The sequence below is a fragment of the Elgaria multicarinata genome, chromosome 15 (genome assembly GCF_023053635.1).
Source record: "Elgaria multicarinata webbii isolate HBS135686 ecotype San Diego chromosome 15, rElgMul1.1.pri, whole genome shotgun sequence".
Taxonomy (NCBI): Eukaryota; Metazoa; Chordata; class Lepidosauria; order Squamata; family Anguidae; genus Elgaria; species Elgaria multicarinata.
The window spans coordinates 5,270,892-5,298,285 of record NC_086185.1 but is presented as its reverse complement, the minus strand read 5'-3'; the positions used below and the strand labels follow the sequence as shown (position 1 = coordinate 5,298,285).

The following is a 27,394-nucleotide window of genomic DNA, read 5'->3' as shown; positions in this document are numbered from 1 at the left end:
GAGGAATTTGAACTTTGTGAATTCTGCTCCAAAGTGGCCTGATACGCCTACCTGGACTAATGTGTGGATCAGAACTTGGTTACCTGCATATTGTACTTCCTGAGTGTGCCAACATAGCTCTTGGCTCAAAAAAAAAAAAGGAAGAAAATAGTATCCAGACGCAGATTTAGAATACAGGTTTTTGTGTGGCCTTTCAAAAATAAATCAGTCCCAGATTTCTGCAGAAGTGGGACAGAACCAACCCCTGGGGGAACAACACAAGGAAGTGACCCAGACCAGGTAAAAAACTCCCATCTCTACTGAAATGCAGAAATGGGACGCTAGAGCAGGGTAGCTGAATTAACCCTTTCACTTGGGTGCTGTGTTCTCAATTAACTCCCCTCCCCTCTCTCTCAACCTGCCATGAGTCAGGCGGTGAGGACGGAAAGGCAGGCACAAGACAGGTAACTGTCTCCCTCACCTGTACAGCTAATAGCAACTTCAGTGGGGGAGGATTGACCAGGCAGTTGCTCCCATTCCTGTTGGCTGCCTTTAAATTCTTTAAAAGCACATGGGAAGAATTAACGATATGACATGCGACTTGATCCTTAATAGGCAGATAATATGTGTGTGGGTGGGGGTGTGGGGCGCTTTTAAACCTAGATGGAGATTCAAAAAACCTGCACATTTAGCCCGGCGTTCCCAAGGGCTTCCCCCCCCCCCCCGGGTCTCTCAAACAGCACAGCTGGGTGGAGGGCAGCAGGAGGCTTTCTAAGCAAGGGAGGTATCAAAAAACCTTCTGAGTGCACCTCAGTCCTTGGCCCTAGCCTACTTGGATCATGGCCACAGTTTACTGGGTATGTGTTCTAGATGTGCGTGAGGAGATTCCAGTCTTTCCAACTCTGCGTGGAGTAACTATAAACAACCTTATCAAGTGCTGCTGAATGTTCAAAACACTTCATAGCTTCAGCAACCCTTACAACAATCCTGTAAGGTAGTGTAGCATTATTACACCTCCATCCGATTGTAGGGGGGGGGGATGAAAGCGGGCATGTCCAGGCCACCTCATAAGTTTACAACAGAGGGGAAATTGGAATTGGGAACTCTCGATTTTACAGCAGAATTTCTTAGGCCACAGCTAGACCTAAGGTTTATCCTGGGATCATCCATGGTTCGCCCCTGCCTGAGCACTGGATCCCCTGTGTGTCACCTAGATGAACAGGTTTGACCCCTGGACGATCCAGGGATAAACCTTAGGTCTAGCTATGGCCTTAGCTGCTGAGCTACGCCAGCAAAGCTGCCTCATGCATTCCTGCATCGATTAAAAGCTGCCCGTCAAAAAATATCCAAATTCTCCATCATTTATTTGTTATACTATAGCATCTCGAATAAACTATCAAAGACAACTCATCCACATGTTAATTGTGTACAGAATTTACTGTAAACCCACATAAAAGTACAAACCAACACAATGTTACACGCTTACATTTGTCAACTTCCTGTGTAAAAAAAAAAGCAAAGAAAAAAAAGCAAGAACAAACAGAAATATTCTACTCCTAAAATTATTAAGTCCCTGTTAACAGTAGCAACCCCGGGACCTAAAAAGAGAAATAAGGAAGGCATTTGTGCAATGGCTTGTGGACTAGAACCTTGTCCCAATTCAAATGCAAGTATTATATGTGAGTCTGTTGCAGATATAATGCAGCTGGACTTTTATCTATGGTTGAGGCTTTCATGCTTTCCTCACCCCCTTGCATGGATTCTCTCCCCCCCCTTTCCTTTTCTGGTTGTAACCATGGTTTACCGTCACATTTACGTTGGCACTAACCATGGTCTATGGTGACCAAAATCATTAGCACCAGTACACATGTCAAGCTAAGACACGGTTAAGGCTAGAAAGGAAGAGAGAACCCAATGGAGCAGGGAAGTAAGGAATGAATGAAGTTGAAGGCCCCAATATCATATTTTGATCCATGGCTGGGAGACGTAGGGCGGCACATTTGCTGCAGGACATCCTTGCCAGGACCTCATTTGTGAGAAACCAGTTCTGACAAAACAGGGTGCAAAATGATGTTCCAGCTAAGCTGTGAAGGAACCTGGTTAGCCGTGTGGGTGTTGGGGAATTGACTCTAGCAGGGAGCTCACTTGTGCACACAGAGTGGGGAACTGATTCGCAGCGTTGTTGTTACATTTTGGCTCAACCTCCAAAACATTTCTGAGGACCGCAGCTGTGAAGGACTGGATCGTGGAGGGAAAAGAAATGCAACAGTGGGGAAAGAAAGGGAGAGGAAACCGGAGTCTTAACTGAACAAAAACAAAGCAAAACAAACCCATGGTTGTTTTTTTTAAAAGTAAATAATAAATTGCTCTTCGACTGGACTAAGCAAGGCGTCTCATCATCTCTCCTTTCTTGCTGCTCTTGACAGTTCTGCAGTGGGGTTCGTTCCAGCGCAATGGACTCCTTGCAGTAATTCAGCGCTAACCAGAACCCCGAGATCATCTGGTTGGGACATGCGGAGTTTGACCACCTGCTCAACTCGAGGGTGTTATTTGTTGTTAAAATCACGCACGTCTCCTCCAATTGAAGCACTCGCCCCAAACGAGGGGTCCAGATGCATCCCTGAGAAGGTGGAGTCTGGATTTGAACTGGAGGTTTTGGAAATTCAAATACAAGTATTACATGTGAGTCTCTTTCCAGAACCTCCTCCCTGAGTTCTCGCTTAACTTGGTCCAGCCTCTACAGGTCCAGGTCTAACTGGATGCAGCCGCCTTTTGCCGTGTTAAGCTCAGCTGCCGTTCCACAAACACACAGCATGGATCAAGGATCATTCTTCCTGCTGGGATTGTCAAGGAGTAGTCGGCGTCCTCTGCTCAGACTAGCAAACGCTGGACTAGGAGGCAGTGCTAGCTAATCTGCTGCTTAGCTGATCTAGGCTGGATTTTTTCAAATGTTCTCAAGAGCACCAGGAAAACTGCAGAGGCCCTGCCTGTTGCACCGAGTTTACGCAAAAAACAAAAGGTGTCAGTCAACTGCTTAGAAGAGGGGGATCCACTCTTCCGTTTCAGAAACCACGTAACCGGTTCGTTTGTTCCTTACCTGGTGGGTTTTTCTTTTCATGTTTCTAAAAATGAGGGCAAGGATCTCAGGGAATAGAGCGAGGAAGATCAGGCAAAATATGGCCAGCCAGATAGATGCAGAAGTTAGCAGCTGAGCAAAGACGTGGAACATTCTTTGGTGCTTCAAGAAAGGCCTGGGTGGAACAGTGACATGCAAGGAGAGAAAAAGAGGCGCACACCACATTACGTGTGAACAAAACTCATTTGCCTCGACATCAGTTATCAGACGCAAAGCATCAAGATTAAGCATTTTTGAAAAAAACAAGTATTGTAACAGAAATGCAGAACTGTTACAAGGGGCACCTGCAACAAAATGTTGCAGCATGTAGTGCTTTGGTTCAGAATTCCAGCCAGCCATGCCCAATTCCAGGACATTCCATTTCACTCAACACCCAACAGTTAGCAAGCTCAGTTTTCTTTTGCTCACTTGTAGGGTGGGTGGGTTCCAAAGAGTTGTTTTTTAAAAAAAATATGGTGAGTGATATATACTGTATATATAAATAAATATTAAATAAATAGTTTTGTACTTTTACACATTTTAGAGTTCCCCTGAAGCCTGCAGACACATCCCCTGAAGCATGCAGACACTTGTGTGTGGATGAAGTTCTTTTGACTGTGAGCTTTTCTACACAAGTCTGTTAATCCACTCTATTTACTTCCAGTTTTGTCGCAGAACTGAGATCTGAGCACCACATGAGGGGCGTTCCCTTTCCTGCTTTCCTGCTACATAACTTCTAAGTGGCACGGTGGTATAGCAGAATAGCACAAATACACAAAAAAGGAAACCACGCTTTCTTTCGCTTTAACAATTAAATGGCGTATTTTCCCAGCTCTAAAACTAACAAACAAAACTCCTCAAAATCACTGGTTAGGCACAGAAGCGAAACTAGAGGGGGTCACATCATCATCTAAAGAAAGTTTCAAAAATTTGCAATTATACTTAAATGTAGGGTGCAAGTGGGAGGACTACCCCGAGCACAGCAATATACACTTAAAGAAAAACACTTACCAAATGATTCCTCCCCAGAAGAACGAGAAAAACACATAGAAGACCAAGGAACCCCAAATGACAAAGTGGTTTACCCACGTCCAGAATCGTGTGTCTAATGCCAGCTAGTTTTAAAAGCAAAGAAGAGCAAAAAGGGATGCATTACAAAACAGCATCGAACATAATGCAGGGTACTGCTATTTTCAACGACTACAATAACTGAAGACAAAGTCAGAAATTCACATCTCCAAGATCAATACATCGACCCCAGATCAGATCTTATCCCTTATCAGAGATGGCTTTATTTAAAAGAAATGGGAAAAAGAGGAGTTCTAACCTTGAGGGTGACGGTGAACACCAAGACAGTAAAAACCATCGTTCCAAACGTCCAGTTTCCCGCCATCTGAAAAAACATAGCCGGTTCAGATGTTTGTCTTGCCAAGTTTTGGGGGAAGGCGTTTGCAGAAGAATAAGGAGGCCAAGATATATTTAGCTTTTCACAGGAACAAAATATCACAACTGAAATTGGTACAGGGTTCCCCACCCCTTACAGGAAAACACCTTGCAAGGCACAACAAAATTAGCAAGAAACATTGACTGCCACCAACTGCAATCTTTTTCAAATAAAATGCAAATCACAGTGACCTTCTGCTAAGAAAACTGGATACGAGGAAGTAGGGTTAGCATTCTTTTACACCAAGGTCAATCCCTCCAGATAAAAGCAACTTGGAATGTCTGTGAATTCAACGGCAGGCTCAGCTCTGTACTGGCACCAGAAGGGGCTGCAAAGGATTCTGGTGATACACACTCAGTCCAGGAAAAGTAAAATTAAATAAAACAGCTGATCTGCCCTGGTCAAGTGTGTGCCTTTCTAGGATCTAATTCCCAAACATCTGGTTTTGTGCTATAGCAACAAAAAAGGCATTTTGGCGAAATGCCCATGCAGTTGTGCCTTCACACAGGGACTGCAATCCCCTCTTTTTCGCACTCTTGTTCCTTTCCCCGGCTTGACGCGCTACCAAAGAACAAGCAATATTCTGCATTTCAGGTGAGAGCAGTGGCGAAGAACGGGACAGTTCGCCTACCGGATTCTGTCACGATCTGAATGCATACGTTGAAACAGAAAGTGACACGTAAAAAGTTTTTAAGAAGGTGGTGTTGTTTTCTTTGTTTGCATTTCTTTTAATAAATAAATAAATAAATAAAGTCAAACAGGCACAAAAGCAATGTGCAAACGAAGAGAAATAACCGGCAGTTCCTACAGCCGCAAAAGAGGTTAACGAGGGTGCAGCGCAGACCTCCAGGGCTCTCCCCTTTGGAAGTGTCCGTGGTCCTCGCTTCCACAAATAATCGCAACAGGTTTCAAGAAAGGATGTGACAGCGAACAATCTTTGCACAAAAGCCCCAAATAAACGTCGATTCAGTGGAGGCGGTGAGGGGAAAGACGACACGATGCCCTGAACGTAAACTCACATTTAAATTCACTTTTACAAACTAGACACAAATATGAATATACTACAATGTGTTTTTTTTTTTAATTTTAAAAAAACAACCACCATGGATAGCAGATTCTGATCAAGACCATAATGCATGGGGAGGTTTATTTGTTTTTTAAAAAAAACCTCCCCCTTTTATCATTTTACCAATTAACATGCTCCTATTTGCCCCAGGGGGAAACACGTACACCTATCATTTGGGATGTCAAGAGAAATCTGCAACAGAATCAAACGAGTTTAGATTTCTAGAATCCAAACCATGGATTCTGCAGTGGGCCAGCTTTTCTCGAGTTGCACGGACCCTTTTTTTTAAAAAAAAAAAAACTTTCCAGAATTTTATGGAAATTTAGTTGTACAAAATTATGTTAAAAACAGACAAAAATACCAGCAGCTGAAAGTGCACCTTTCCCCATAGGCTAAATCATGAAAATGCACATTTGGGGGGAGATCTGTGCATTCAGGGGGGTGCACATTTTTTGGGGGGGGGATTTATGCATTTGCACATGTGCAATTTTTTACAAATACGAATTTGCGCAAATTCGGGAAATTAGAAATGATCCAATTCTGCCAAGGAGTGGATGACAGAATAAAAGGCACCTGATAATCTGCAGAACACAGACGGGGGATTTTACGAAATCCATCCGTCCCAAGCTATAACAGCATGGGAAATTGGAAAAACAGCAAAATGTGGAAAACTAAACATCCAGCCCTAGTATATCTTCATCATGAGTTCCGTAAATACGATATCTGATGCTACATCATTTGGCAATTATTATTCTTGTTTGTTTGCTTGTTTGTTTTCCAGGCACACTTAATGGAATGAGGGTGGGATCCAAGTAGTAGTTTGCAGGACACCCAAACATTGACATCTATCCAGTGGGAAGAGTTTGGCTTTTTCTCACACGCAGCACATTGCCATGTCACAAACCTTCTTCTGAAACTCTCCCCTTCAGAAGTGGCTAGCCATGTGGGGCCCAGGGCTGCTCTTTGGCAACGCCACATCCAGAGAGCTAGCCCTGTTCTGTGTTCCCAGGCCAAGCCTGGCTTTGGCTTCAGAGCGTCTTACCTTCCCATTGTCCTCTACAGAGGCTTCCTGGAAAAGAAAATAAGCGCCGAAGAAGAACACACAGCCGTTGAACAGGCCCAGGAAGGTCCAATATAAGAAAGGCTTCAGCTGCAACATGGCGTTGTCAGAAACGTTCCTGCGAGGAAAAGGAAGGATGTAAACCTGTGCACGTGGAGCAGGGAGAAACAAACATGCGATGGCTAAAGCGTGTTTTGCAATGCTGCCTCTCAAGGACCAGCGAGAGAAACTAGGCAGGAGGACAAAACCTGGTTTCATATCTTTGCAATATTCACAAAGCAATCAGTGAGCCCCAGGTGGCTTCTGGAGCACAGAGGTCTCTACACCATGATATAGTTAAGAGGCAGGGCTAAGAACAGTGGGCTGAGAGTTCAAAACCCTATTCAGCCATGAAATCCAGTGGGTGGCCTTGGGCGTGTTACACTCTTTCAGCCTAACCTACCTCACAGGATTGTTGTGAAGACCAAGAAGGGGGGAGAGAGGGAGGGGAAGAAGAAGAAGAAGAAGAAGAAGAAGAAGAAGAAGAAGAAGAAGAAGAAGAAGAAGAAGAAGAAGAAGAAGAAGAAGAAGAAGAAGAAGAAGAAGAAGAAGAAGAAAGAAAGAAAGAAAGAAAGAAAGAAAGAAAGAAAGAAAGAAAGAAAGAAAGAAATCCATGCAGGCACACCAGACTTCCCATGTTACATGGGAAGTAGGGGGGTAAAGAAGCAGGACAAGACAAGAGCAACGTCCTTGAATAAATATTGGGGACAAAAAAGAAATGGCCACTTTCCAAATGTGCTAAGGAGGCTGCTATGGAATGTCAGATACTTCCACCTGCAGAGGGAGGGAGAGATGGTCCCCTCATTTTGTAGAACTTCTGCCTAGGAGGAATGCTAGGCAAGGGCTCCCTCTGCTGGCCTCAAGTTGTAATCTCCTTTTGGAGAAGAGTTCCAGAACAGATTTTTCAAGAGAACGCCAAGAACACCGTCTAGGCAAAGTAGCAGGAGTCGTCCTAGGAAGCCACCGTCCACCAGGCTGGGCGGTATCTGCTAACATTGATTGGCAAAACTCTCCAGGGTCTCAGGAAGAGAAGGGGCCTTTCCTATCATACCATCTTTTTGAAAACTGGACATGCTGGAGCATGATCTGGAAACCTTCTGTAGGCCAAAGGAAGGGTGCCTGCTACTTAGCCATGGTGGGGAATCCAACACCGCAGGAACAACGTCATCACCCAGGCCTTAGGAGGAAATCCTCTCTAAAACCTGGTGCCAAATTTGGAAGAGGACACAACGCGAGACGTACGCTACGGTGGGACATGGGAGAGGGCCTCCTCTGTGGTGGCCCCCCGGCTGTGGAATGCCCTCCTTTCGGAGGCCCGACTGGTGCCAACATTGGCTTCGTTTCAGCGCCACGTTAAGACATGGCTTTTAAACAATTCACCAATCCACCTCATAGTTTTAATTGTTTTAATTGGTTTTAAAATTCTAAACTGGTTTTAGCTCATTAATGGTTTAATTTGTTTTTAGCTGGGTATATTTTTTGTTTTATATTGTTTGTGTGATTTTACCTGTTCGCCGCCCTGAGATCCTTGTGATATAGGGCGGGATACAAATGTTTAAATAAATAAATAAATAAATAAATAAATAAATAAAATAAATAAATCCCTGTAGGATTGGGGATCTAATGCCACCTTCTTCAACTTGTCCACCCCACCACCACATTCCCAGGATTTAGTGAAGAATCCTGTATTTAGAACAGTCCAGCAAGATTGGGATTTGGTCCTCAAAATGACATTTTTTCAACTGTTCCAAATTAGGACTCAGACTTCGCAATTCAGCCCTATATGTCCAGACAGGTAAGAGAAGAGCACCCTCTTCAGCACTAAGGGTGTGTGTGCGGGGGGGGGGGGAGGGAGGGGGAGGTAACCAACAGTTATTGAGCTGCACTGTAGATGTTGACCTTTAAAGCCCTAAATGTTTTCGGACCAAGTTCCTTGAAGGACTGCCTTCACTCATACCAGCCTGCCTCCACATTAAGATCAGAAAGAGAGTCCCTTCTCACCTGCCCCCCAGTGAGGGCAATTAGGTGGGTGTCCATGCAGGAGAGGGCCTTCTCTGTGGTGACCCCACACCTGTGGAACAAGTTCCATCAAAGGTCCACCATGCACCATCCTTGCAGGCTTTTAAGAAGGCCTTAAAAGCATTATATTTCACCTCGGCCTTCACAACAAGACAAGTATTGACATTGTTACTATTGCTGCTATTGTTGATCCTCCTGTTCCTATTCTTATTGTTGGTCTTCTTGTTTTAATTAATCATAGAATCATAGAATAGCAGAGCTGGAAGGGGCCTACAAGGCCATCGAGTCCAACCCCCTGCTCAATGCAGGAATCCACCCTAAAGCATCCCTGACAGATGGCTGTCCAGCTGCCTCTTGAAGGCCTCTAGTGTGGGAGAGGCCACAACCTCCCTAGGTAACTGGTTCCATTGTCATACTGCTCTAACAGTCAGGAAGTTTTTCCTGATGTCCAGCTGGAATCTGGCTTCCTTTAACTTGAGCCCGTTATACCGTGTCCTGCACTCTGGGAGGATCGAGAAGAGATCCTGGCCCTCCTCTGTGTGACAACCTTTCAAGTATTTGAAGAGTGCTATCATGTCTCCCCTCCATCTTCTCTTCTCCAGGCTAAACATGCCCAATTCTTTCAGTCTCTCTTCATAGGGCTTTGTTTCCAGACCCCTGATCATCCTGGTTGCCCTCCTTTTACTGCTTTTAATATTTTTAATATTTTATTGCTTTTCATGTTGTATGTATCCTTCTGTTGTAAGCCGCCTTGTGAGGGCTTCTGCCCCAAAAGGCGGCCAAGAAATGTTTTAAATAAATAAAGTAAATTTGCTAAATACCCAAAGATGCCTTATTTTCTCTCCAGCCTGCTATTTATTCCTCCAGCCCTGTCGTTTTTCTTTTTCTTTTCTAATATAGGATGCATATTGTGTCTTAAGTCATTTTTCTCCTAAATCTAGGAGAGTCTCTGCTCCATGAAATGCACTCCTATACTGTGTACGGATTCGGAGAAAGATAGGCAACAGAGGTCTTTGTTTGTGAAATAAAAAGGGTGAAATAAAAAGGTTAAGCATGCTAGGTCTCGTAGATTTCAGCAGAAACGTTAACCATATACAGAAGTATCCTCCCCCGCCCCCCCCGCCCCGGAATAAATCAAGGGGATTTAAACGTGTTTAGCTCTGGCAGGTTCAGGCTCAGATTTTGAACTGAACACAAAGGAAAGGAGGATAAAATAATCTTTTTCCTCCCCCAGTTGTCTTGATGACTGGAGCGCCCATTATAACAGGCTGCGTTCGTATCCCTCCCACCTGCCAGGGCTGCACAGCATAACATGCAAGGCCAGAAGAGCCCGGGCTGCTCTGCTATTTGGGGAAAGCGATCGGTTTCAAGGCTAATAATATAGTTGAGAAGCCCTGCGTTGCCTGCTCTGTTTACCACCTGCGGTTAAATTTTGTGGGTGTAGCTCTCCCCCCCCCCACAACCCCGCCCTGTGCCAATCGCAAAACAAAACTGCAGTGCAGCAGAGTGGAAAGCTGAAACGGTGGCAGCACGCACCGAGCCCTTTGTATTCAGGGCCACGTTTCATGTGATGAATATTCAAATTGAGGCCATATTATTTTTGGCGATTCGATTGTTTCCCTGACTCTGCTCGCACCGTTACACTAGCCGGGCAGGCCTGTGAGCCCACTGGGTTCTTTGCAAGCTATAAATAGTGCCCACAGAGAGAGAGAGAGAGAGAGAGAGAGAGAGAGAGAGAGATGCCACAGCACTTGGCAGAGGTAGGAAGGAGGGCCCGGGAGCAGCGGTGGCCGGCCCCACTCCGGGCCAGCCCCGTTTCCGCCCACCCTCTTCCTTTTGCAGCATCCAGAAATCCCCTGGATTCAACGAAGGATGTTTACAACCACATCCAGCGCCTGATACAGACGACAGCAGCTGGCTTTGCTGGAGCGGGGCCAGAGGGACGTTTTGATTTGCCGGAACGGTTTAGCAGCTCACTTCTCACAGATGCGAGGGGAAGCACCTGTCGCTGCAGAGCTCGTGGAGGGGAGGGGAGGGGAGAGGCACTGCCGTGGGGCTCATCCGGCCGGTGGCTTCCTAGGGTGCCAATCCCCCACTGGGGAAGACTGCGCCACTGAAGGCAGCCTTCTTCAGGGCCCTGGCTGCGCTATACCTCATTGCCCAGAAGAAGGACCCATGCAGGACATGGAACGCGCTGGAATGGTTTCCATTGAATTAAACATCTGTTTTGTCTGCCCCTTTGGGGCTTTTTGAGCGTTCCTCGCTGTTTTCCCTTTTGGTTGGCCACTGGGCATGATGGCCAGCTCCCAGGGTGGGTAGAACCTCATGGTCTAGAGCAGGGCTAGGCAACATGGTGCCCGGGGGGGCGGGGGGGGCACCAGGGAGCCCTCGAACGGCTTTCTTGGCATCCACCGAGGTGCACCACCCTCTCCCCACTTTATTTTAATTTTTAAAAACTGGCAGCTGGGATCACGTCAAAGCAAAGCACGTATGGATGGAGGTGCAGGGGGTGTAGAAAGATAGAAAGGAGTGGGCGCACATCTGTGGGTGCTGTGCCAAGGAAAGAAGGAGCTGAGAGGCAGAGTGGGAGACGGGGGAGGGGGGAATGGTTGCCGTTGTTGCTGAAAACTGTGGGTTCACAGGTGAAGTTTAGTGCATTGGGGACCAGCCCCCACCCCTGCCTCATGCTCTGCACAGTCTTTTCGGCAGGTTACTTGTTCTTTGGGATTAGTCACGCCTCCCGTGGCAGCCATTTTGTGGCAGTGCCCAGGACAATTTCTCCAATTGCTAAATGGGGCCCCAGGCCCCAAAGGGTGGTCTAAACCCTGACCTAGAGGCTGACCCTTGCCAAAAGCCTGATGGGAAGTTTAGCGGTGGGGATGGGCCCACGGGCCGACTGATTGCCCTGAAACAGCGAAGCCCGGGGGCTTCAAGCCGCTGATCCCCAACATAGGACTTGGGATAGTTCAAAGCACTTCACATATTATCTCAGTCACCTTTTCAAAAACAGCTCTACAAGAAGACAAGTCAGTGTCGTTATTCCCACACTGCAGATGGCGGGACTGAGGCTCAGAGGGAGTAGCCGGCCTAAGGCCACCGGGTACGCTCATGGCAGAGGAGAGATTCAAACGGGGGACTGTTTCCTAAGTCAGCTTCTCTGGACTGCACCAGTTCACGTTCTGTATCAGCAGCTGGTCAGTGCCGACTGGCCCACAGCTAAAAGTAAAGTGAACACGGCGAAAGCCATTTATTACTTACAGATACAATTTCGGGAAGGTCATCAGGGTGTCAATAGGGACATGTTGCTCCAGCAGACTGTAGGCCACGATTGGCAGAGATGTGAAACAGATGTTGAACATGGTAAGGTAGGCGGCGTCATAGAGAGGCTAGAACAAATAAAAATGAGGAAGCATCAGCGACAGAAAGCAGACACCACGCACTCCAAAATATTCCTTATGGTCCCTCGCCATCCCCTCCTCTCCCCAGCATAATTATCCTCTGATTAAGATTTCAATTTCAATTGGTTTCAAGAGGCAATCAATCCCAGGTTTAGAAATAAGCATGTGCTTGTTCATCTATGGCGAGCAGAAGAAGAAAAAAAATGCTTCTGGAAAGCCAAGCGGCGAAACTATTTGGTCACTCCAGGGAACCTTCAAGCTGAGCAAGAAAGATGGCGTCTGATGAGCCAGCTCAGCTTCCACGTGCCTTAGAAAGAACTCCCCCACCCCTGCGCGCAGGGGCGAGGGAGGGTTTTCAGAAGCCCTGGGCTGCATTTGGGGGCAGGAGACCTAGCGCACGGAGACAGACACTTCCCACGGCCGCGAAAGCTGCCCGACCGCTCCGCTTCCCATGAATTGAAAAAAGGAAAGAAAAAAGCAGCAGACGGCTTCCCCGTTTGCACCTGCAAAAATTATTCCTTAAGAACAGGAATGGTTTTGGCTGAGGGACAACGCTTCTTCTTTGTTGTTTCAACACATGCTGTTTTCCAAACTGCTGGGGAGGCAGCGGCAGGCACACCGATGGCACGCTGTCCTCAGGAAGGCAACGGGCACGGAAACCAAGGACTGGAGCGTTGGAGCTGTGAAGTACCGCTTTCAACCTTCACGTCCCTCATTTTCCAGGAAGCTCTTCGCACAATGCCCCCACCCCACCCGGTCCAACTGCAGCTAAGCCTTTAACCTGGCCCAACCGCGTGCCACTCAAACAATCACACATTCTTTCCCGGTTTATCCCGCCTCCCCTTCCTCCATTTCCTGTACAGCAAAAATAAATTGTAAGCTCACTGGGGCAGGGACCTGTTCTCTGGTACTCAGTAAAGCACCATACGCACTGAGGGTACTACGGAAGTCTACGCATGGGCAAGAGAACCTCTTCATCTGCGGAGCCCTACAGCTGACGGCCATAAAACTTGAACTGGATGAAGGACCTGAGGAGGCAGTGGGAGTTAGCGCAGGTGTTTCAAGGGATGGCTGGGGAATGTTGGGAAATGAGAGGCTCTAACTGGGCCTGGGTCTGCACCCTAAACTTAGCAGGTCTCAAACTTCAGCCGAAAAGTCAGCTGGGATCCACAGACTCGCCTCAGACCCCCAAAGCATGGCCGACAGAGCAACAACGTACCTGTTGCGAAAAGCCACAGAAGAACTGGTACAAAAATTGCGGGAAAATGAAGCAAAGGTTCTAAAAACACACAAGACGACAGAAAAGCGAGAGTCACGTTATCCTTGCATAACCCGTCCTGCCCTTCGAGAGATGCAGGCAAAGCTCTATCCTGAATCCCCGCCAGAAATGAAACATTTTGTTGCACTGATCTCCTGTCCTTCCTCCAAGTAATCCGTGCATCACTAAGGAAGACGGTAGCCGGAACACGGAATGCTGCTTTAGACCAGGTCAGACGGTTTCTCCGTCTTGCCCGGCATGGCCGTTCGGAGTGGCACTTATCAATGCCCCCCACCCCCACCCCGGCCCCAAGGCAGCCAACTCCATTCCGCTTCCCTCCCAATCCCCTTTCCCTTTGCATCAATGTCCTTTAGATTGCAAGTCTGCAGGTAGGGACGGTCTTATTTCTTGTCTGTGTAAGCCATCTTCGGGGCCTTTTCAGCTAAGGGGCAGGATACAAGCGCCATAACAAATAAACAACTCACTAAATACCTTGTAGAAGAAGTACTGAACAAGGTGCGCTATTCTGACGTAGTACAGATGCCCATGCGCCAGCAGCAGTTTTTTCAAATCTTTGAACTTGGGGATGGAGTAGTCGCTGTTCCGGGAGGCTTGGCGCCCCTCTTTGCCTTTGATACCTGGGCATGGAGATGGAAAAAAATCGCAGGAGGAATTGCATCCCGGTTCAGGAGCTGTACCTCACAGCAGCTCCTGCAGCTCCTGCCTCGTCAAGCCCCGCTGGCAAGGAAGTCAACATGCCCTTCCTGCATTCCTGGATGGACACTACTACAAGGCACCGCCAGGAATATTTGGGAAAGGAACGATTTAAGATTGCGGCACCTAGAATGACAGGGAGGCCTGTCCCTGTAGGTTTGGTGGGCATCCACTGTTCTAGCAAGTGTTGACTTTTATCCGGTGTGTAGGACAGCCTTGGTTTCAGCCTTGGCTTTTTTTTAGTGTCAGTTGGGCTTTTTATCTTTCCCCATTTTTTAATTGCTGCTCTTGTCTTTTTTTAAACGGATCTGGCATTAACTTCATTTTATTTGTTGTTTTAATTGGTTTCTTACGATGCCCGGAGAAAAATCTCTCTCTGTCCACGTTCTCCGCATCATGCAAAAGCCTCTATTGCGGTCTTTCCCAACCTGGTGCCCCCCAGATGTTTTGGACTACAACTCCCAGCATGCCTGACCATTGGCCATGCTGGACGGGGCTGATGGGACTTAAAGTCCACAACATCTGGAGAGCAAGAGGTTGGGGAATGCTGCACTATCATCGCCCTGTTAGTTGTCTTCCTAAACTAAAAAACGACTCCAAACGGCTTGGTGTTTCCAGATGTTTCTTACCTATGCCCACATGAGCTTCCAAAATCATGCTAACGTCATTGGCGCCGTCTCCCACCGCGAGCGTTATTGGGTTGCCCTTCGAGTTCTTAACCATTCGCACAATCTGAACAAGCAAGACAGAAGACACACATAATAAAGGCAGGCTGAACACTGTTAAACACACAAGATCCACACAGTGATTCTCCTTCTCTTATGTCACACGTGCTTACTGGGGTTTGGGTTTCCTATTGCTGGAAAGGAGAAAAGGACAGGATCGGAAACTCACCAAACAAGATGCAAGTTCACTCACAAATTTCTAGCCTGCTTTTCCTGTACAAGGGTAAGTCAAAGCAGCTGACAACGCAGAAAGAGAAAATAAGAGAGACGACAACACACACAGCGCATAATAAAATACTACAATAAATGGATCAGCAGGGAGAACAGGTTATCGGTTTCTCTCCAAATGCTCCTTTAAGGAGCCAGGCCTTCCCCAGGGGCTGGGAGAAATGTAGCAATGGGGCCACAGGATGCCATTTCAGAGCACCAGCCTAAAAAGCCTGTTTCTGCTTTCAATCAGCAACCCGTTCCTGGGTTGTTATGCGATGTGCAAACCCAGAAACCATGGGTAGTTTAGGGGTTAAACAACACAGAATTAACCCAACCAAAAAGACAACAACCATGAGCAATTGTTGGGGCAGCACGCTTGCAACTTCACTCGTCCCCAGCAATTAAACAACCCAGGATTTGCAGCATGACGTGCAAACCGGGGTAAGAGCATATTGGAGAAAGCAGATCTTGCGGCATGCAGGGCCAAAAACATTTAGGGCTTTAAAAGGGTGAAGATCCAGCACCCAGAAACAAGGCGATCCTTTCTACTGGGCGCGTCACGCCGCTCTCAAGGCCAGCCTGACCCACCTGGGCTTTTTGCAACGGGGCCATTCGGCAACACAGGACGGCGGTACACTTCAGGCAGATCTGCAGGAAGATGCTCTTGTAGTGGCTGGAAACTGAATCCTGGGAAGCGTTCAGGATCAGAGACAGGGTGGCCCCGTCGATAACCAGTCCATACTCATGACTGAACGTCCAGCTTCTAAAACAGGAGGTGAAAAGGGTTTTTTAAAAAAAGTCAACAGGGACCTTCTTTGACACAGGCCGCAAAGCAGTACAGAAGCGGCTTCTCTTTTTTTTGGCTCAACAGAGTCTTGCAGCACGTACGATTTATGCCTGCAGGCGAGTGCTAGGCTGTTCCCCAAACTCTAGGAACTTTTTTTTTGGGGGGGGGGCTGTTTTTAAAGCTTTTGGGATTTGTGCAAAATCCTGCCGAATTTGCGCAAATTCCTCAGAAATGTGCGCAAATGGCAAAAACCAAAAAATGGCCGAAATTCCTGGAAAAAATCCACGAACCGGCACGACCATTTGCAGATCAAATTCCACCTCCCGCGTGGGTTTCTCCAACATTCCAATTACCTCTTGCCTTGGGGCATGTCGCTCACGAGTTTTTTGTGATACTCCACCAGCAGCTCGTGCAGCCGCTGCCCTTTCCTGTCTTCCTCTCCCACGACTTTGGTGGTCAGCTGCAGCAACTCAGTGCTGGTCTGGAAGAGCTTGCAGGCGTAGCACGTGGCCTGGGCGGTCTCCAGCTTGTCGCCCGTCAGTACCCAGATCTTCATGCCTGCGGTGTGCAAGGCCTCAATGGTTTCTGCTGCGAGCTCCTGCAGTCTACGCACAGAGGCCATGAGTTACCAAACAAAATGGCTGACGCACAAAATAGAGCTTCCTGTCCGCTTATTTTCAGGTTGTTTTTTGGTTTTAACGAGACACATCTTTCGAATAGAAAAAGTTTTCAGTTGAGTATAATTATACACTCACTCTCCATTAATTAGTTAATGGATACCCAGCAATAAGAAGGGGAGGGGGAGGCAAATTCTGTATGCAACCTTTCTAACGTTTTTAAAACTCGTACACCGTTTTATATCACGTTTATTATACTGTTGTATTTTATGGTTTTAAGTGTTGTGGTCAGAGAGCTTCAGCCATTGGGTGATATAGAAACATAATAAGTAATACAAATTACCCCAAAACACACCACATTTTGGGGAATGTTTATTTTCGTCAGAATTCTCTCTGTTCCGAGAGTCAGGAGGGGCCGACTTGCAATTTTGTTTGTTACTTTCTAACGAAAGCCCGAGGGTCGGGCCCCTTGGGGGGAACTGGACGCGTGGAGAGGCTGCTCACGCAGTCCATCCACCACAGGAAACCCGGGGGAAGCGGGGTGGATGGCCCGGGTGAGGTCCATTGTTGGACAGCGCTGACATCAACATCTTTCCCCAGCCATTGCTTACTTGTCCTCCACGGCCGTGGATCCAATCAAATGCATGTCCTTCTCCACCTCGTCAAAAACCATGGCCATCTTCGCTTCCCGGTCCTGCAGTGCCATCGTCGCTTCCTTGATCTGGCTATCGATCCCTTCATAGTCGCTCTCAGGTATTTCTTTGTAGGCTACGCAAAGAGTCCGATATCCATCCTGGAGGGGGCAGTCAAGCAAACCAACTTGGCATCCTCTGAAGCAGGGGAGGTCAACCTCAGGCCGCGGGGGCCAAACCCGGCTCTCCTGGAGCCCATCCAGCCCTGCGAGGCTCCCAAACGGCCACGCCCTTCCCTTGGCTCCACCCTCTTTCCCCAACCACTGGTCATTTGGTGGTTACCTGGATTTTGTCCAGTCTTTCCCCCACATTTCGAAAACTTGAAATACCTCTTACTGACTGGTGGCAAAACCTTTACGTTAAAATATGCTGGCATTTTTGGTATCTCGGCTGCACTGCTTTTTGCTTTTGGTCCTTCAGCGTCTCACCCCGGAACAGAAGAGCAGTGATGGGGTCCACGCGCACGTGGACGCGCCCAAACAGGACAGCAACATTTGCTTTTTGGCCTGTGCTCCATTCCAAATACCGCCCCCCCCCCAATGTTAACAATTAAACCCCCAAACACAGGCTTGTCTGGTGCGCTTACCAACGCGTTGTTCTCTACGTGCACTTTTGTCCTCTGTGCTTCATCTTGCGGGACTCTTGGGAAAATAGCTGAATCTGCTCCTTTGCAGAACAGGTATATCTGTCCTGAAACAGCATTTGAAAAAAAGAACGGATTGGGGGATTTAAAAAGTTTAACTGAACTGCGGAGGCGATAACGCACTGTTCCTGGCAATGCTAAAAAGAGAAGACAGCTTTCATTTAAAGAGAGAGAGAGAGAGAAAGCCTCAACTAACCGTCTGACATCCTCACGAGAACACTCATCCTGCGACGGACGCAATCAAAATCCAGAACATTTAGCAGCTCGTAGCTTTTTAGACAAAAGAGAGAAAGAGCATTTTAGAGCCGTGGGAGGCGGGTGGGAAATCAAACCACATCATACCTTCAACTCAAAACCCAGCGCAAGTGAATCAATGTGAACAAGAGTCTGAAGGATGCCTTTTGCTGGCCATTGAGCCTGGACGCAATAGAAAACTGTCCATAATCTAGTGCTACGAGGTTCAGGGCCATATCCATCCCCCTAAAGGATAGTATTAGACCCCAGAGAAGAAAGGTGTGTAGTGATGGAGCCCATCACCCAAGCACCGTCAGCCCATCCTAAGGCCTTCCAGGAAAACTACTTGCTGCCCAGCGTAATAATGTCTCAAGTGTTTTCTGAAAGCACTTTCTTTTCCCCTTCCAGAGTTAGAATTTTTGAAATGCTAACAAGAAGCTACCAGCCACAAAGGATAAACGCACAAAACATAAGCCCGAGGTTGTCCGCAGTTGGATTAAACCAGAGAAAATGGCGAGATCAACTCAGCTTATGTATCTCTGCTAATTCCTGTTTGGCTGAAACCGGTCACAGCCCACCCCATTAGAAGCAGAAATAAAGGAGCAAGGGGAACGTTGGCACCAGGCCCAGGGAATCTAATTTAAATTTAAAATTTAAAAAGCGCTGCAAAATCATAGAATCATAGAATAGCAGAGTTGGAAGAGACCTACAAGGCCATCGAGTCCAACCCCCTGCTCAATGCAGGAATCCGCCCTAAAGCATCCCTGACAGATGGTTGTCCAGCTGCCTCTTGAAGGCCTCTAGGGTGGGAGAGCCCACCACCTCCCTAGGTCACGGGTTCCATTGTCGTACTGCTCTAACAGTCAGGAAGTTTTTCCTGATGTCCAGCCGGAATCTGCTTCCTGTAACTTGAGCCCATTATTCCGTGTCCTGCACTCTGGGAGGATCGAGAAGAGATCCTGGCCCTCCTCTGTGTGACACATGAGCCCATCCATTCCAACACGCATCATTTCCAGAAAGGGGCGCCCCATAGTAACGTTCTTCCCAAATAGTTTTGACTGCCTTGTGCAAAACCAGAGGCCAAGGGGTGAGCGTGCCTACCTCTCGATTTCCTTTTGTGTGTTCTGTACCATCATGAAGTTATTTTCTTGTCCTAGAAAAGTGAAACCATACCTGTCAATGAACAAAAAGGACAGAATGGCGTTGAAAAAAAAAAAACCCAAACGCACGCACGCACACACTTTAGATTAAAAATAAATAAATAAAATAAACCAAAAAATAAATAAGTAAATATCACACGAGAGGTGGGTGGATTGAGGACATGATGCAGGCAATTCAGAGAAAGCACAGAAAACCCACAAAAATCTGCGCTAGGCATAGAGTTCACCCCTTCTTTTCATGTTCCAAGTCTGCAGGGACGAAAATATATGCCCTTTGCGATGAACAAACTCGGATTTATAGAAAACTGTTCTATTTGCATAACCTAAGTGAGCTTTTTGGGACACAGGATTTTAATTGTCTGTATAATTTGTTGTTTTTAGGAAAATAAACCATGGAATACAGCAGCCTACAGCCCTGGGAACACAAAAGCTGCCTTCTCCTGAGTCAGACCCTTGGTCTATCTAGCCCAGTATTGCTGACACTGACTGACAGCAACGGCTCTCCGGCGTTTCATTCAGGCAGGAGCTTTTCCAGCCCTACCTGGAAACACCAAGGACTGAATCTGGGACCTTCCGTACTCAAACATTTCCTCTCCTACTGGCTTACCCCTGAGGTGGTTAGTGCATGTTGAGAGTTTTATTTACAGTGACCGCAATCGCATCCCAGAAGGAAGCCCTCTTAGTAAACAGTGAGATTAATTCTGGCCGTACATGTGCCACTTTGTTTATCCCCTTGTTTTGTCCGCAGAAAAGAATTTTAGAGTTTCAAATGGCGGAGGTGACCTTCGGAAGCTGCCCCGGCATGCAGACGTTACTTCTGCTGTACACAAAGATCTCAATTTTGCTACAGTTGCAACACAGGGGGTAAAGCCGAAGGCCTCTGGTTCAGTGTGTGCCGAACCCACAAGCACCCAAGACAGGAAGACGACGTTGTTCAATAAATGGGAAAGGACCCCGCTGGTTACTGGGAAACTTCTCAGTGGCACCCTGGAGGGAAGATGCCGCCCCTCTTTGAGGATGCAAGTCCTTCCTTCAGTTAGGAAGCTGATCTAGCAATCAAGCTTTGTTGAGGCCAGAGAGCGGCAGCTAGCGACCTACGGCCTGTCCTCCTAGCCCAACCTTCTACACAGCCCTCCTCTCCCTATCCCATTTTGAAAGTTTACTTCAGTGATGTGCGATGGAAAAAAATCCACTGAAATTTTTCCAGTGCTTTATTTTCCCGCCGGGCCGGGTGGAGGGTGGGGGAAGAGGAATCAATGTCTCAGGTGAATTAGTAACAATGAACGGGAGCCAACTGCAAAGGCCATGTTAGGCAAACTTGGCAGTTTATAAGCTGTAGATGAGTAGTTGTCAGCATCTCATGCACAGTTCCTTGGGTTGCTAAATGTATTAGGGGGTCGGCAGTTTTCACTACGTGTGTGTGTGTGTGTGTGTGTGTATGCGAGTGGGTCTGGGCTGTCCCTCCAGATGTTTCGACCCTCGAAAGATTGTGGCCCTTCAGATGTTTTAAGAACATAAGACCATCAGAAGAGCCCTGCTGGATCAGTCCGAGGGTCCATCTAGTCCAGCCATCAGCCTGGGATGAACAAGCATTTCCCAATTTTACTAACTATGCCTATATATTTTAAATATGTGTATGTTTTAAATAACTCTTTTAGCCTATTGAACAAAAGACTGTGATTTTATGGTTTTAAATTAATGATTGTTGGTATTGCTTTTATTGGGTCTGTGACCGCATAATAAAAATCTGAATCTGCAGGACATGGTGCAACAGCACCCTCCCGCCCATGTTTGATCTCCAACTCCCTCCAGATGTGTCGGCCTACCCTCCCACCAGCTCTCACCACTGCCTAGGCTAGCTAGGGCTGATGGGAATTGTAGGCCCAAACAACTGGAGGACCACAAGCTGCCTTAGAACACCAGAAAATGCCCCAACGAAAATTACCCTTTGCAAATTACCGCAATTTAAAATCTCCCCTAAACCCCTGACTTTACATGCTGGGTGGCATTTCCCCCAGCTCTCAGTGCACTGGAAGCTTCTTTGGTAGCCTCCTTTGCACCACCTGCCTGGCTGGGGTACCTTAAGCTGGCAAAACCACCAACAACAAAAATTAAAAATGCGCCGACAGACGCAAGCCATGAGAACAAAGGGCACAAAAGAATTCCCAGCCTGCCACAATACTCAAAGCCTTGACTCGAACAGTGGAAAGGAAGGCGAGAGGGGTCGAACGGACCACCACCACCGTCAAGTAAGAGTGCCACAATCTAAGCATTGCCCAGGGAAGGCTGCCTCCCATAGCCCAGCAAGCCGCGCATGGGACACCACTGGGACACAAAAGAGAGTCTCCCTAGCAGGCCTAATGGCGCACACAGGATGGTGGGGGAGGTGATGCTCTCCATGCAAGGGATCATTTGCGTGGCGCATAAACATGCCAAAAGGCCCAAGCATTTGGGACCAAGTCTTTTCATGCACCCAGACCGGCGTGGGAGCAATGGTGGGTGGCTGCAGCAACACCCTTATAAAAGGTATGTGTTGAGGGCCATTTCTGGAGGACTGAAGAACCGCCCACATGAGCACATGAACTTTTAAGCTCTTCTTTAGAGGCCCTGCTCAGAGCATGCACATGCATGCACACACAGCCCAATCTTATGAATTAAGCTGGGTGGCTCTGAGGAACAGGGACTTCTAGGTTGTGGCGCCTCACCCCTAGGGTGCCCTGTCCTTCTCCATCCATTGTGTTCCCTCTCTGCAGGCATGTACAGAGAACCAGAAGCTGCTGCTTCCCTTCCTTCTGCTCTTAATATGCTTTGATGCTGGTTGTTTTATCGAGCAGTGTTTTATCTGGTGATGTTTTAAAGGTTTTTATCGCAACCATTATTTATCCTGCCTCAATCTCAAGTGTTCCTGAGGTGGCTAACAACTGGGTTTTCTTCTTTACTTATTCTTTTTTGTTGTTGTAAATGAGACACAAGTCCAGGCAAGTTTTTTTCTAAGAAGGACCCACAATGTTTGCAGGGGTGGGGACAGACGCAGGGCTTTCTACTGTTGTGGCTTAAGTGGTAGACGGACAGAAGGAAATGGCAAACATCCCAGAAGCCTTTGCACCAATCCGGGGAATTCTGGGAAAGGCCTTGGCAAGATCAGAGAGTGAGTGAGTGCACGATCATAGAATCATAGAATAGTAGAGTTGGAAGGGGCCTATAAGGCCATCGAGTCCAACCGATACTTGTGACCTGGCCGGGCCGGTGTCATGTGATCACCAAGATGGTGCCACTTACTCTTCGCAGGTGGGCCATTCCACCAGTCTGGGCCCCAGCTGGTGCCTGACCATGCCAACGTCTGGCACTTGCCGTACGTAAAGAGACCCGGGGCAGGCTTTAGTCAAACCTAGAACCAACAGTGAGCTCTTCCAACAACGACAAACATCTTTGGATCAGTATGCTCTAGGAAGCCTTGCCGTACTTATATTCTCAGCATCCAAAGTTGGAAGCACCCATCAGTGAACAGCAGAGGCACATAAGCAACATGTGTGCACCGTGCGATACAACTGAGCGGGGAGGGAAATGGGAGGGGGGGAAAGCCGCCACCCTTACTTTTGAGCTCCTTGAAGCAGAGCAATTTCATCTGGGGAAGACGCAACGTAGTTGCCTGGGCTCTTGGCCTTCGATGTCCTTGCGTCAACTTCATCCTTTTGCTGGACCTGAACCGTGTGGCAGAGACACAGCGCACGCAGGAACAGCTCTTCTTGACTCTGGGGAAGGAACGTTGCAAAGTCAAACGGGTTTGTTCGTGGGTGGATGGCCAGCTCTACTGACCAAGCAGGAAACAAAAATTTAAATGAATAAATATTCAAGAACAATTCATAAAACCAACTATGACTAGTGGAACAAGAAACAGGCCTTTGAGGAGACTGCAAAAGTTCTGTTTGTTTCCCCCAATATTGCTGTGGTAGTTTCAAGCCCTAGCACCCTCTGGATGAATCCTTACAAGGGTCCCTTTACTGATGGAAGGGCTGAGAGAGGCTAAGGGGAGACATGATAGAGGTGTACAAAATGATGCATGGGGTGGAGAATGTGGACAGGGAGACATTATTCTCCCTCTCTCAAAATACTAGAACCCAAAGGGGTCATCCCATGAAGCTGATTGGATGGAAATTCAGGCTGGATAAAAGGAAGGACTTCTTTACACAGCACATAAATTATGGAACTCACTACCACAAGATGTAGTGATGGCCACCCATTTTGGATGGCTTTAAAAGGGGGCTGGATAAATTCCTGGAGGAGAAGGCTATCAATGGCTAGTAGCCCTGATGGTTATGTGCTACCTCCAGTATCCAAGGCAGTAAGCTTGTGCACACCAGTTGCTGGGGAACATGGGTGGGAGGGTGCTGTTGCACCATGTCCTGCCTTGTTGGTCCCTGTTTGACCACTGGTTGGCCACTGTGTGAACAGAGTGCTGGGCTAGATGGACCCTTGGCTTGATCCAGCAGGGCTTTTCATACATTCTTTAGAGTGAGGAACTGCTATGTTTGCTTTACCCTTTGTGCTTTGCCAGAAGACTTCAATCCATCGACCTCTGAGAAACCATCGCTGTACTTGTAGCCATCTATGCTGCACTCAATGAACTCCATGGTGTTCTCTGTTAAAGTCCCTGTTTTATCAGAGAACACGTACTCGACCTAGAAGAAAAGGCAGGACATTCTTGGCGATATAGAGAAACCACATCAAACCACGTTTCCCTTTCCTTGCAAGAGGAGCAGCAGCTTGAGGGTGGTTTTTTTTGCTGGCCCTGCTGTAGCTGGCCAGGTGGCCCTTGCAAAGAAGGCGATCGTAAAAATCGGAGCAGCCCAACCAAGGGGACCGGCTGACACACACAGCATGGATTCTAAGCCTGACATTTCCCCGCTTGGTAACAGGCACGCAAATCCTGCTTAGTGAGGGCTAATTATAGCATCACACACTCGGGAGCCCAAAGGATCAATCTTTAGTGCTTATACATATTTAAATTCTAAAAAAGAAGGGGGGATCCTGCGTTGAAAGGAACACGAGAACCTGAAAGTCTCAGGTTTTACGAAGGCAAGACAATCAACTCCTGCACTTCTGGCTGGCTAAAGGGTTTTTGTGTTGTTAAAATACGCATTTCTATGGTTGCACTGATGTCATTAAGGAGAGTAGAAATAAACAGGGCCCAAGGGAGAAGAGGGTGCGATTCATCAGGCTACTGAGACGTCACCAAGAGAATGATCTTCCGCTTGGGCTGATGGTCAAACATTTTCCCCCTCTGAGATTTCGGACCTTGGAAACTTTTCTGAAATAATTTAATTTCCCTTCGTGGGTTGGGTAGCAACTGAACCCTTTCAAAATGGGAACAGCTTTAAATCGTGCATAAGAAGTGATGCAACACAAATAAAACAAAACATGATTTCTATTCGTCGGCAGAACATGTGCCTCACAGGCAGAATGCGTCCACTTCGACAGCCACACCTTGAGTGGTTAAGTAAAAGAAGGGATTTCTGGGGGGGGGGGGAACCCACCATCTTCTCTTGGCCCAATACAACAAGTTACATTGGCAAAATCCCTTCTTCTACCCAACTGCTGGAGTTACAGGAGACCTCTCTTCTGTCCCACCTGGCCATTCAGTGCCTCCCTCCATCCCACCAAAAAATACCCTAGTCAAAAGTGCAACCCGCTTTAATATAGGAAATGATCTACTCGTGCGTTCCACAGCATATTCTTCGAAAGTTATATTACGCCTGGTATTTCCATCCTGGAATGGAGTTGCACACTTTTATTTCACACCAATGAAGTTGCCTTTTACAGAGTCATACCACTCCAGTGTCTGGACCAGGGGAAGGAACCCAGAGCCCAACAGATGTTTTGGATAACTTTCATAACCCTGGACCACTGGCCATGCTGACTAGAGCTGGTGAGAGCTGTAGCCCAAAATATGTGGAGGGCACGAGGATGCCACCTCTTGGCCTGGACCAACGGACAACAACAAGGAGAAAGGAAAGAGGAGGGAACAGGAGCCGTTTCTGACCTGGCCAAGCTCTTCGTTGAGGTCAGAGGTGTTCACCAAGGCTCCTTCTTGGCGCTCTTCATCATACATCTCTTTGTCCCACCCAATGAAGAAGGAGCCCAGGAATTTCTGCATCTCCACTGTCACGTACATAGAGACGGGGATGATGAAATTGAACAGAACCATGAAGGACAGGAAATCGGTGAACATTTTTAAGAGCTAAAAAAAGAACAGAAAGATTCACTGGGCTGATACTGCATTTTGAATAAGCATATAAGGACAAAAGTGGAAAATAGGACCGCAACAGCAATCAGGCTGAAGCAAATCCATTACCTTGAAGGTTTCTCTCTCCTTTTGCGTTTTGGGGTTGTACCAAGGCTCATCGTTAGATGGGACACTTTGCCAGACATACTTCAGGGTGGTACACACTATCGCTTTGCCCACAAGAATGCATAAATAGACAATCAAGAAGACATTGATCGACCTGAAAAGTCAAAACATCCACAAGGAAAAAAAAAGGGGGGGGGAATACAGCTGTTTCTGATGCTTCACAAACACTGACAAAAGGTTGTGCCGATAAGGAGGCCCGAAAGAGATTTCAAGGGAGGCACTGCCATTAAACCCCTCCCCTCTTGCATTAACTCATGCGTTATGCAAGGGACAGCCCTGGAAGGCTGTCTGGAAATTCAGCTGATACAAAATGCAGCAGCCATTCAACTAGCCCGGGCTGCCAGTGGCCAAGTTTTTGAACTTGGCCATTTCTTTTAGATCTTCTATGATCGCCTAACTTTTAATAGTTAATGGTATGTTCCGTTTGCTTGTATGTAAAATTTTTATTTGCTGGAATGGTCTATTGACCTTGAATAAACTGTTGTTGTAGCCCGGGCTGCCTGTATTAGAATTGTGTCCAGTTCTGGGCACCACACTTCAAGAAGGATGCAGACAAGCTGGAGCGTGTTCAGAGGAGGGAAACCAGGATGATCAAGGGTCTGGAAACAAAGCCTATGAAGACAGACTGAAAGAACTGGGCAGGTTTAGCCTGGAGAAGAGAAGACTGAGGGGAGACATGATAGCACTCTTCAAATACTTAAAAGGTTGTCACACAGAGGAGGGCCAGGATCTCTTCTCAATCCTTCCAGAGTGCAGGACACGGAATAACGGGCTCAAGTTACAAGAAGCCAGATTCCAGATGGACATCAGGATAACCTTCCTGACTGTTAGAGCAGTCTGACAATGGAACCGATGACCTAGGGAGGTTTTATTTATTTGTTTGTTACATTTATATACCACCCCCTTAGCCGAAGCTCTCTGGGCGGTTTACAAAAGTTAAAAACAGTAAACATTAAAAGTTTACTGTAGGCCTTCAAAAGACAGCTGGACAGCCATCTGTTAGGGATCCTTGAAAGTGGATTCCTGCATTGAGCAGGGGGTTGGACTTGATGGCCTTATAGGCCCCTTCCAACTCTACTATTCTATGATTCTATGAATGTATTTCTCTACTGCACTGGCTACTAGTTTGCTTCTGGACTCAATTCAAAACATTAGTGTTAACCTTTAAAGCTCTTCTAGGGGTTCCAGAGATCAAGGGAAGACATTTAAAGCACTTTATACACTATGCATTTAAAGACCAACCACAGAATCAAAGAGATCCTGTGTATTTTGTTTTTAACTAAATAAAATCCTGCCGCACGTGCTTACTTTTCAACCGCAGAGCGTTTCTGAGATTTCCCTTGGTAGTTCAAGGCCATTTTGGTTTCCATCCCGGTATAGACAGCAACTCCTACAAATTAAACACAAGCAGTAAGTGGCCTGTAAACCCTTGACTACCTGCTCCTTCCTGTCAAGGAAGTTTTGCAGTGACTGATCCACACATGCATGTGCAATGCCCAATATTCAACTCTCGATGGCTTGCAGCTGAATGTGGGAACTGGCCCGCATTGCAAAGCACTGGATTTGACATAATGCTAGAGGAACAGGTCATAAGATGAGCCCCGCTGCCCGAGAGATATAGAAATGCAATAAATAAACAAAATAAATAAATAAATAAAGATCCATCCAGTCCCGTATCCCATTTCCACACAGTAATCAACCAGATACCCAGGAGAGGTCCAAGTTCTGCCCACATCTCCAGGCAACTAATATTCAGAGGCATGTACTGGTATACAGCCATCATGGCCAACAGTCATTGATAGCCTTTACTCTCCACAAAGATGTC

General features: G+C 47.1%; 1 protein-coding gene across 4 annotated transcripts in view; it reads right to left on the bottom strand.

Moving 5' to 3' along the window:
* The window catches only part of ATP11C (ATPase phospholipid transporting 11C), an 81,113-nt gene that overhangs the window by 9,184 nt on the left and 44,535 nt on the right, over positions 1-27,394 (bottom strand). For 3 of the 4 annotated variants that reach the window (XM_063141962.1, XM_063141961.1, XM_063141963.1), the window contains exons 10-28: positions 26,878-26,959; positions 25,513-25,663; positions 25,201-25,398; positions 23,699-23,839; positions 22,755-22,912; positions 19,102-19,173; positions 17,963-18,036; positions 17,710-17,813; positions 17,043-17,224; positions 16,168-16,419; positions 15,616-15,790; positions 14,722-14,824; positions 13,871-14,016; positions 13,340-13,399; positions 11,981-12,108; positions 6,647-6,782; positions 4,422-4,487; positions 4,106-4,209; positions 3,077-3,230 (exon numbers count right to left, since the gene is read on the bottom strand). In XM_063141962.1, the coding sequence (XP_062998032.1) occupies positions 3,077-3,230; positions 4,106-4,209; positions 4,422-4,487; positions 6,647-6,782; positions 11,981-12,108; positions 13,340-13,399; positions 13,871-14,016; positions 14,722-14,824; positions 15,616-15,790; positions 16,168-16,419; positions 17,043-17,224; positions 17,710-17,813; positions 17,963-18,036; positions 19,102-19,173; positions 22,755-22,912; positions 23,699-23,839; positions 25,201-25,398; positions 25,513-25,663; positions 26,878-26,959 (2,486 nt within the window). Of the gene's footprint in view, positions 1-1,324; positions 2,626-3,076; positions 3,231-4,105; positions 4,210-4,421; positions 4,488-6,646; positions 6,783-11,980; positions 12,109-13,339; positions 13,400-13,870; positions 14,017-14,721; positions 14,825-15,615; positions 15,791-16,167; positions 16,420-17,042; positions 17,225-17,709; positions 17,814-17,962; positions 18,037-19,101; positions 19,174-22,754; positions 22,913-23,698; positions 23,840-25,200; positions 25,399-25,512; positions 25,664-26,877; positions 26,960-27,394 lie in introns of those variants that run through there. The other variant, XM_063141964.1, reaches the window with a different exon arrangement.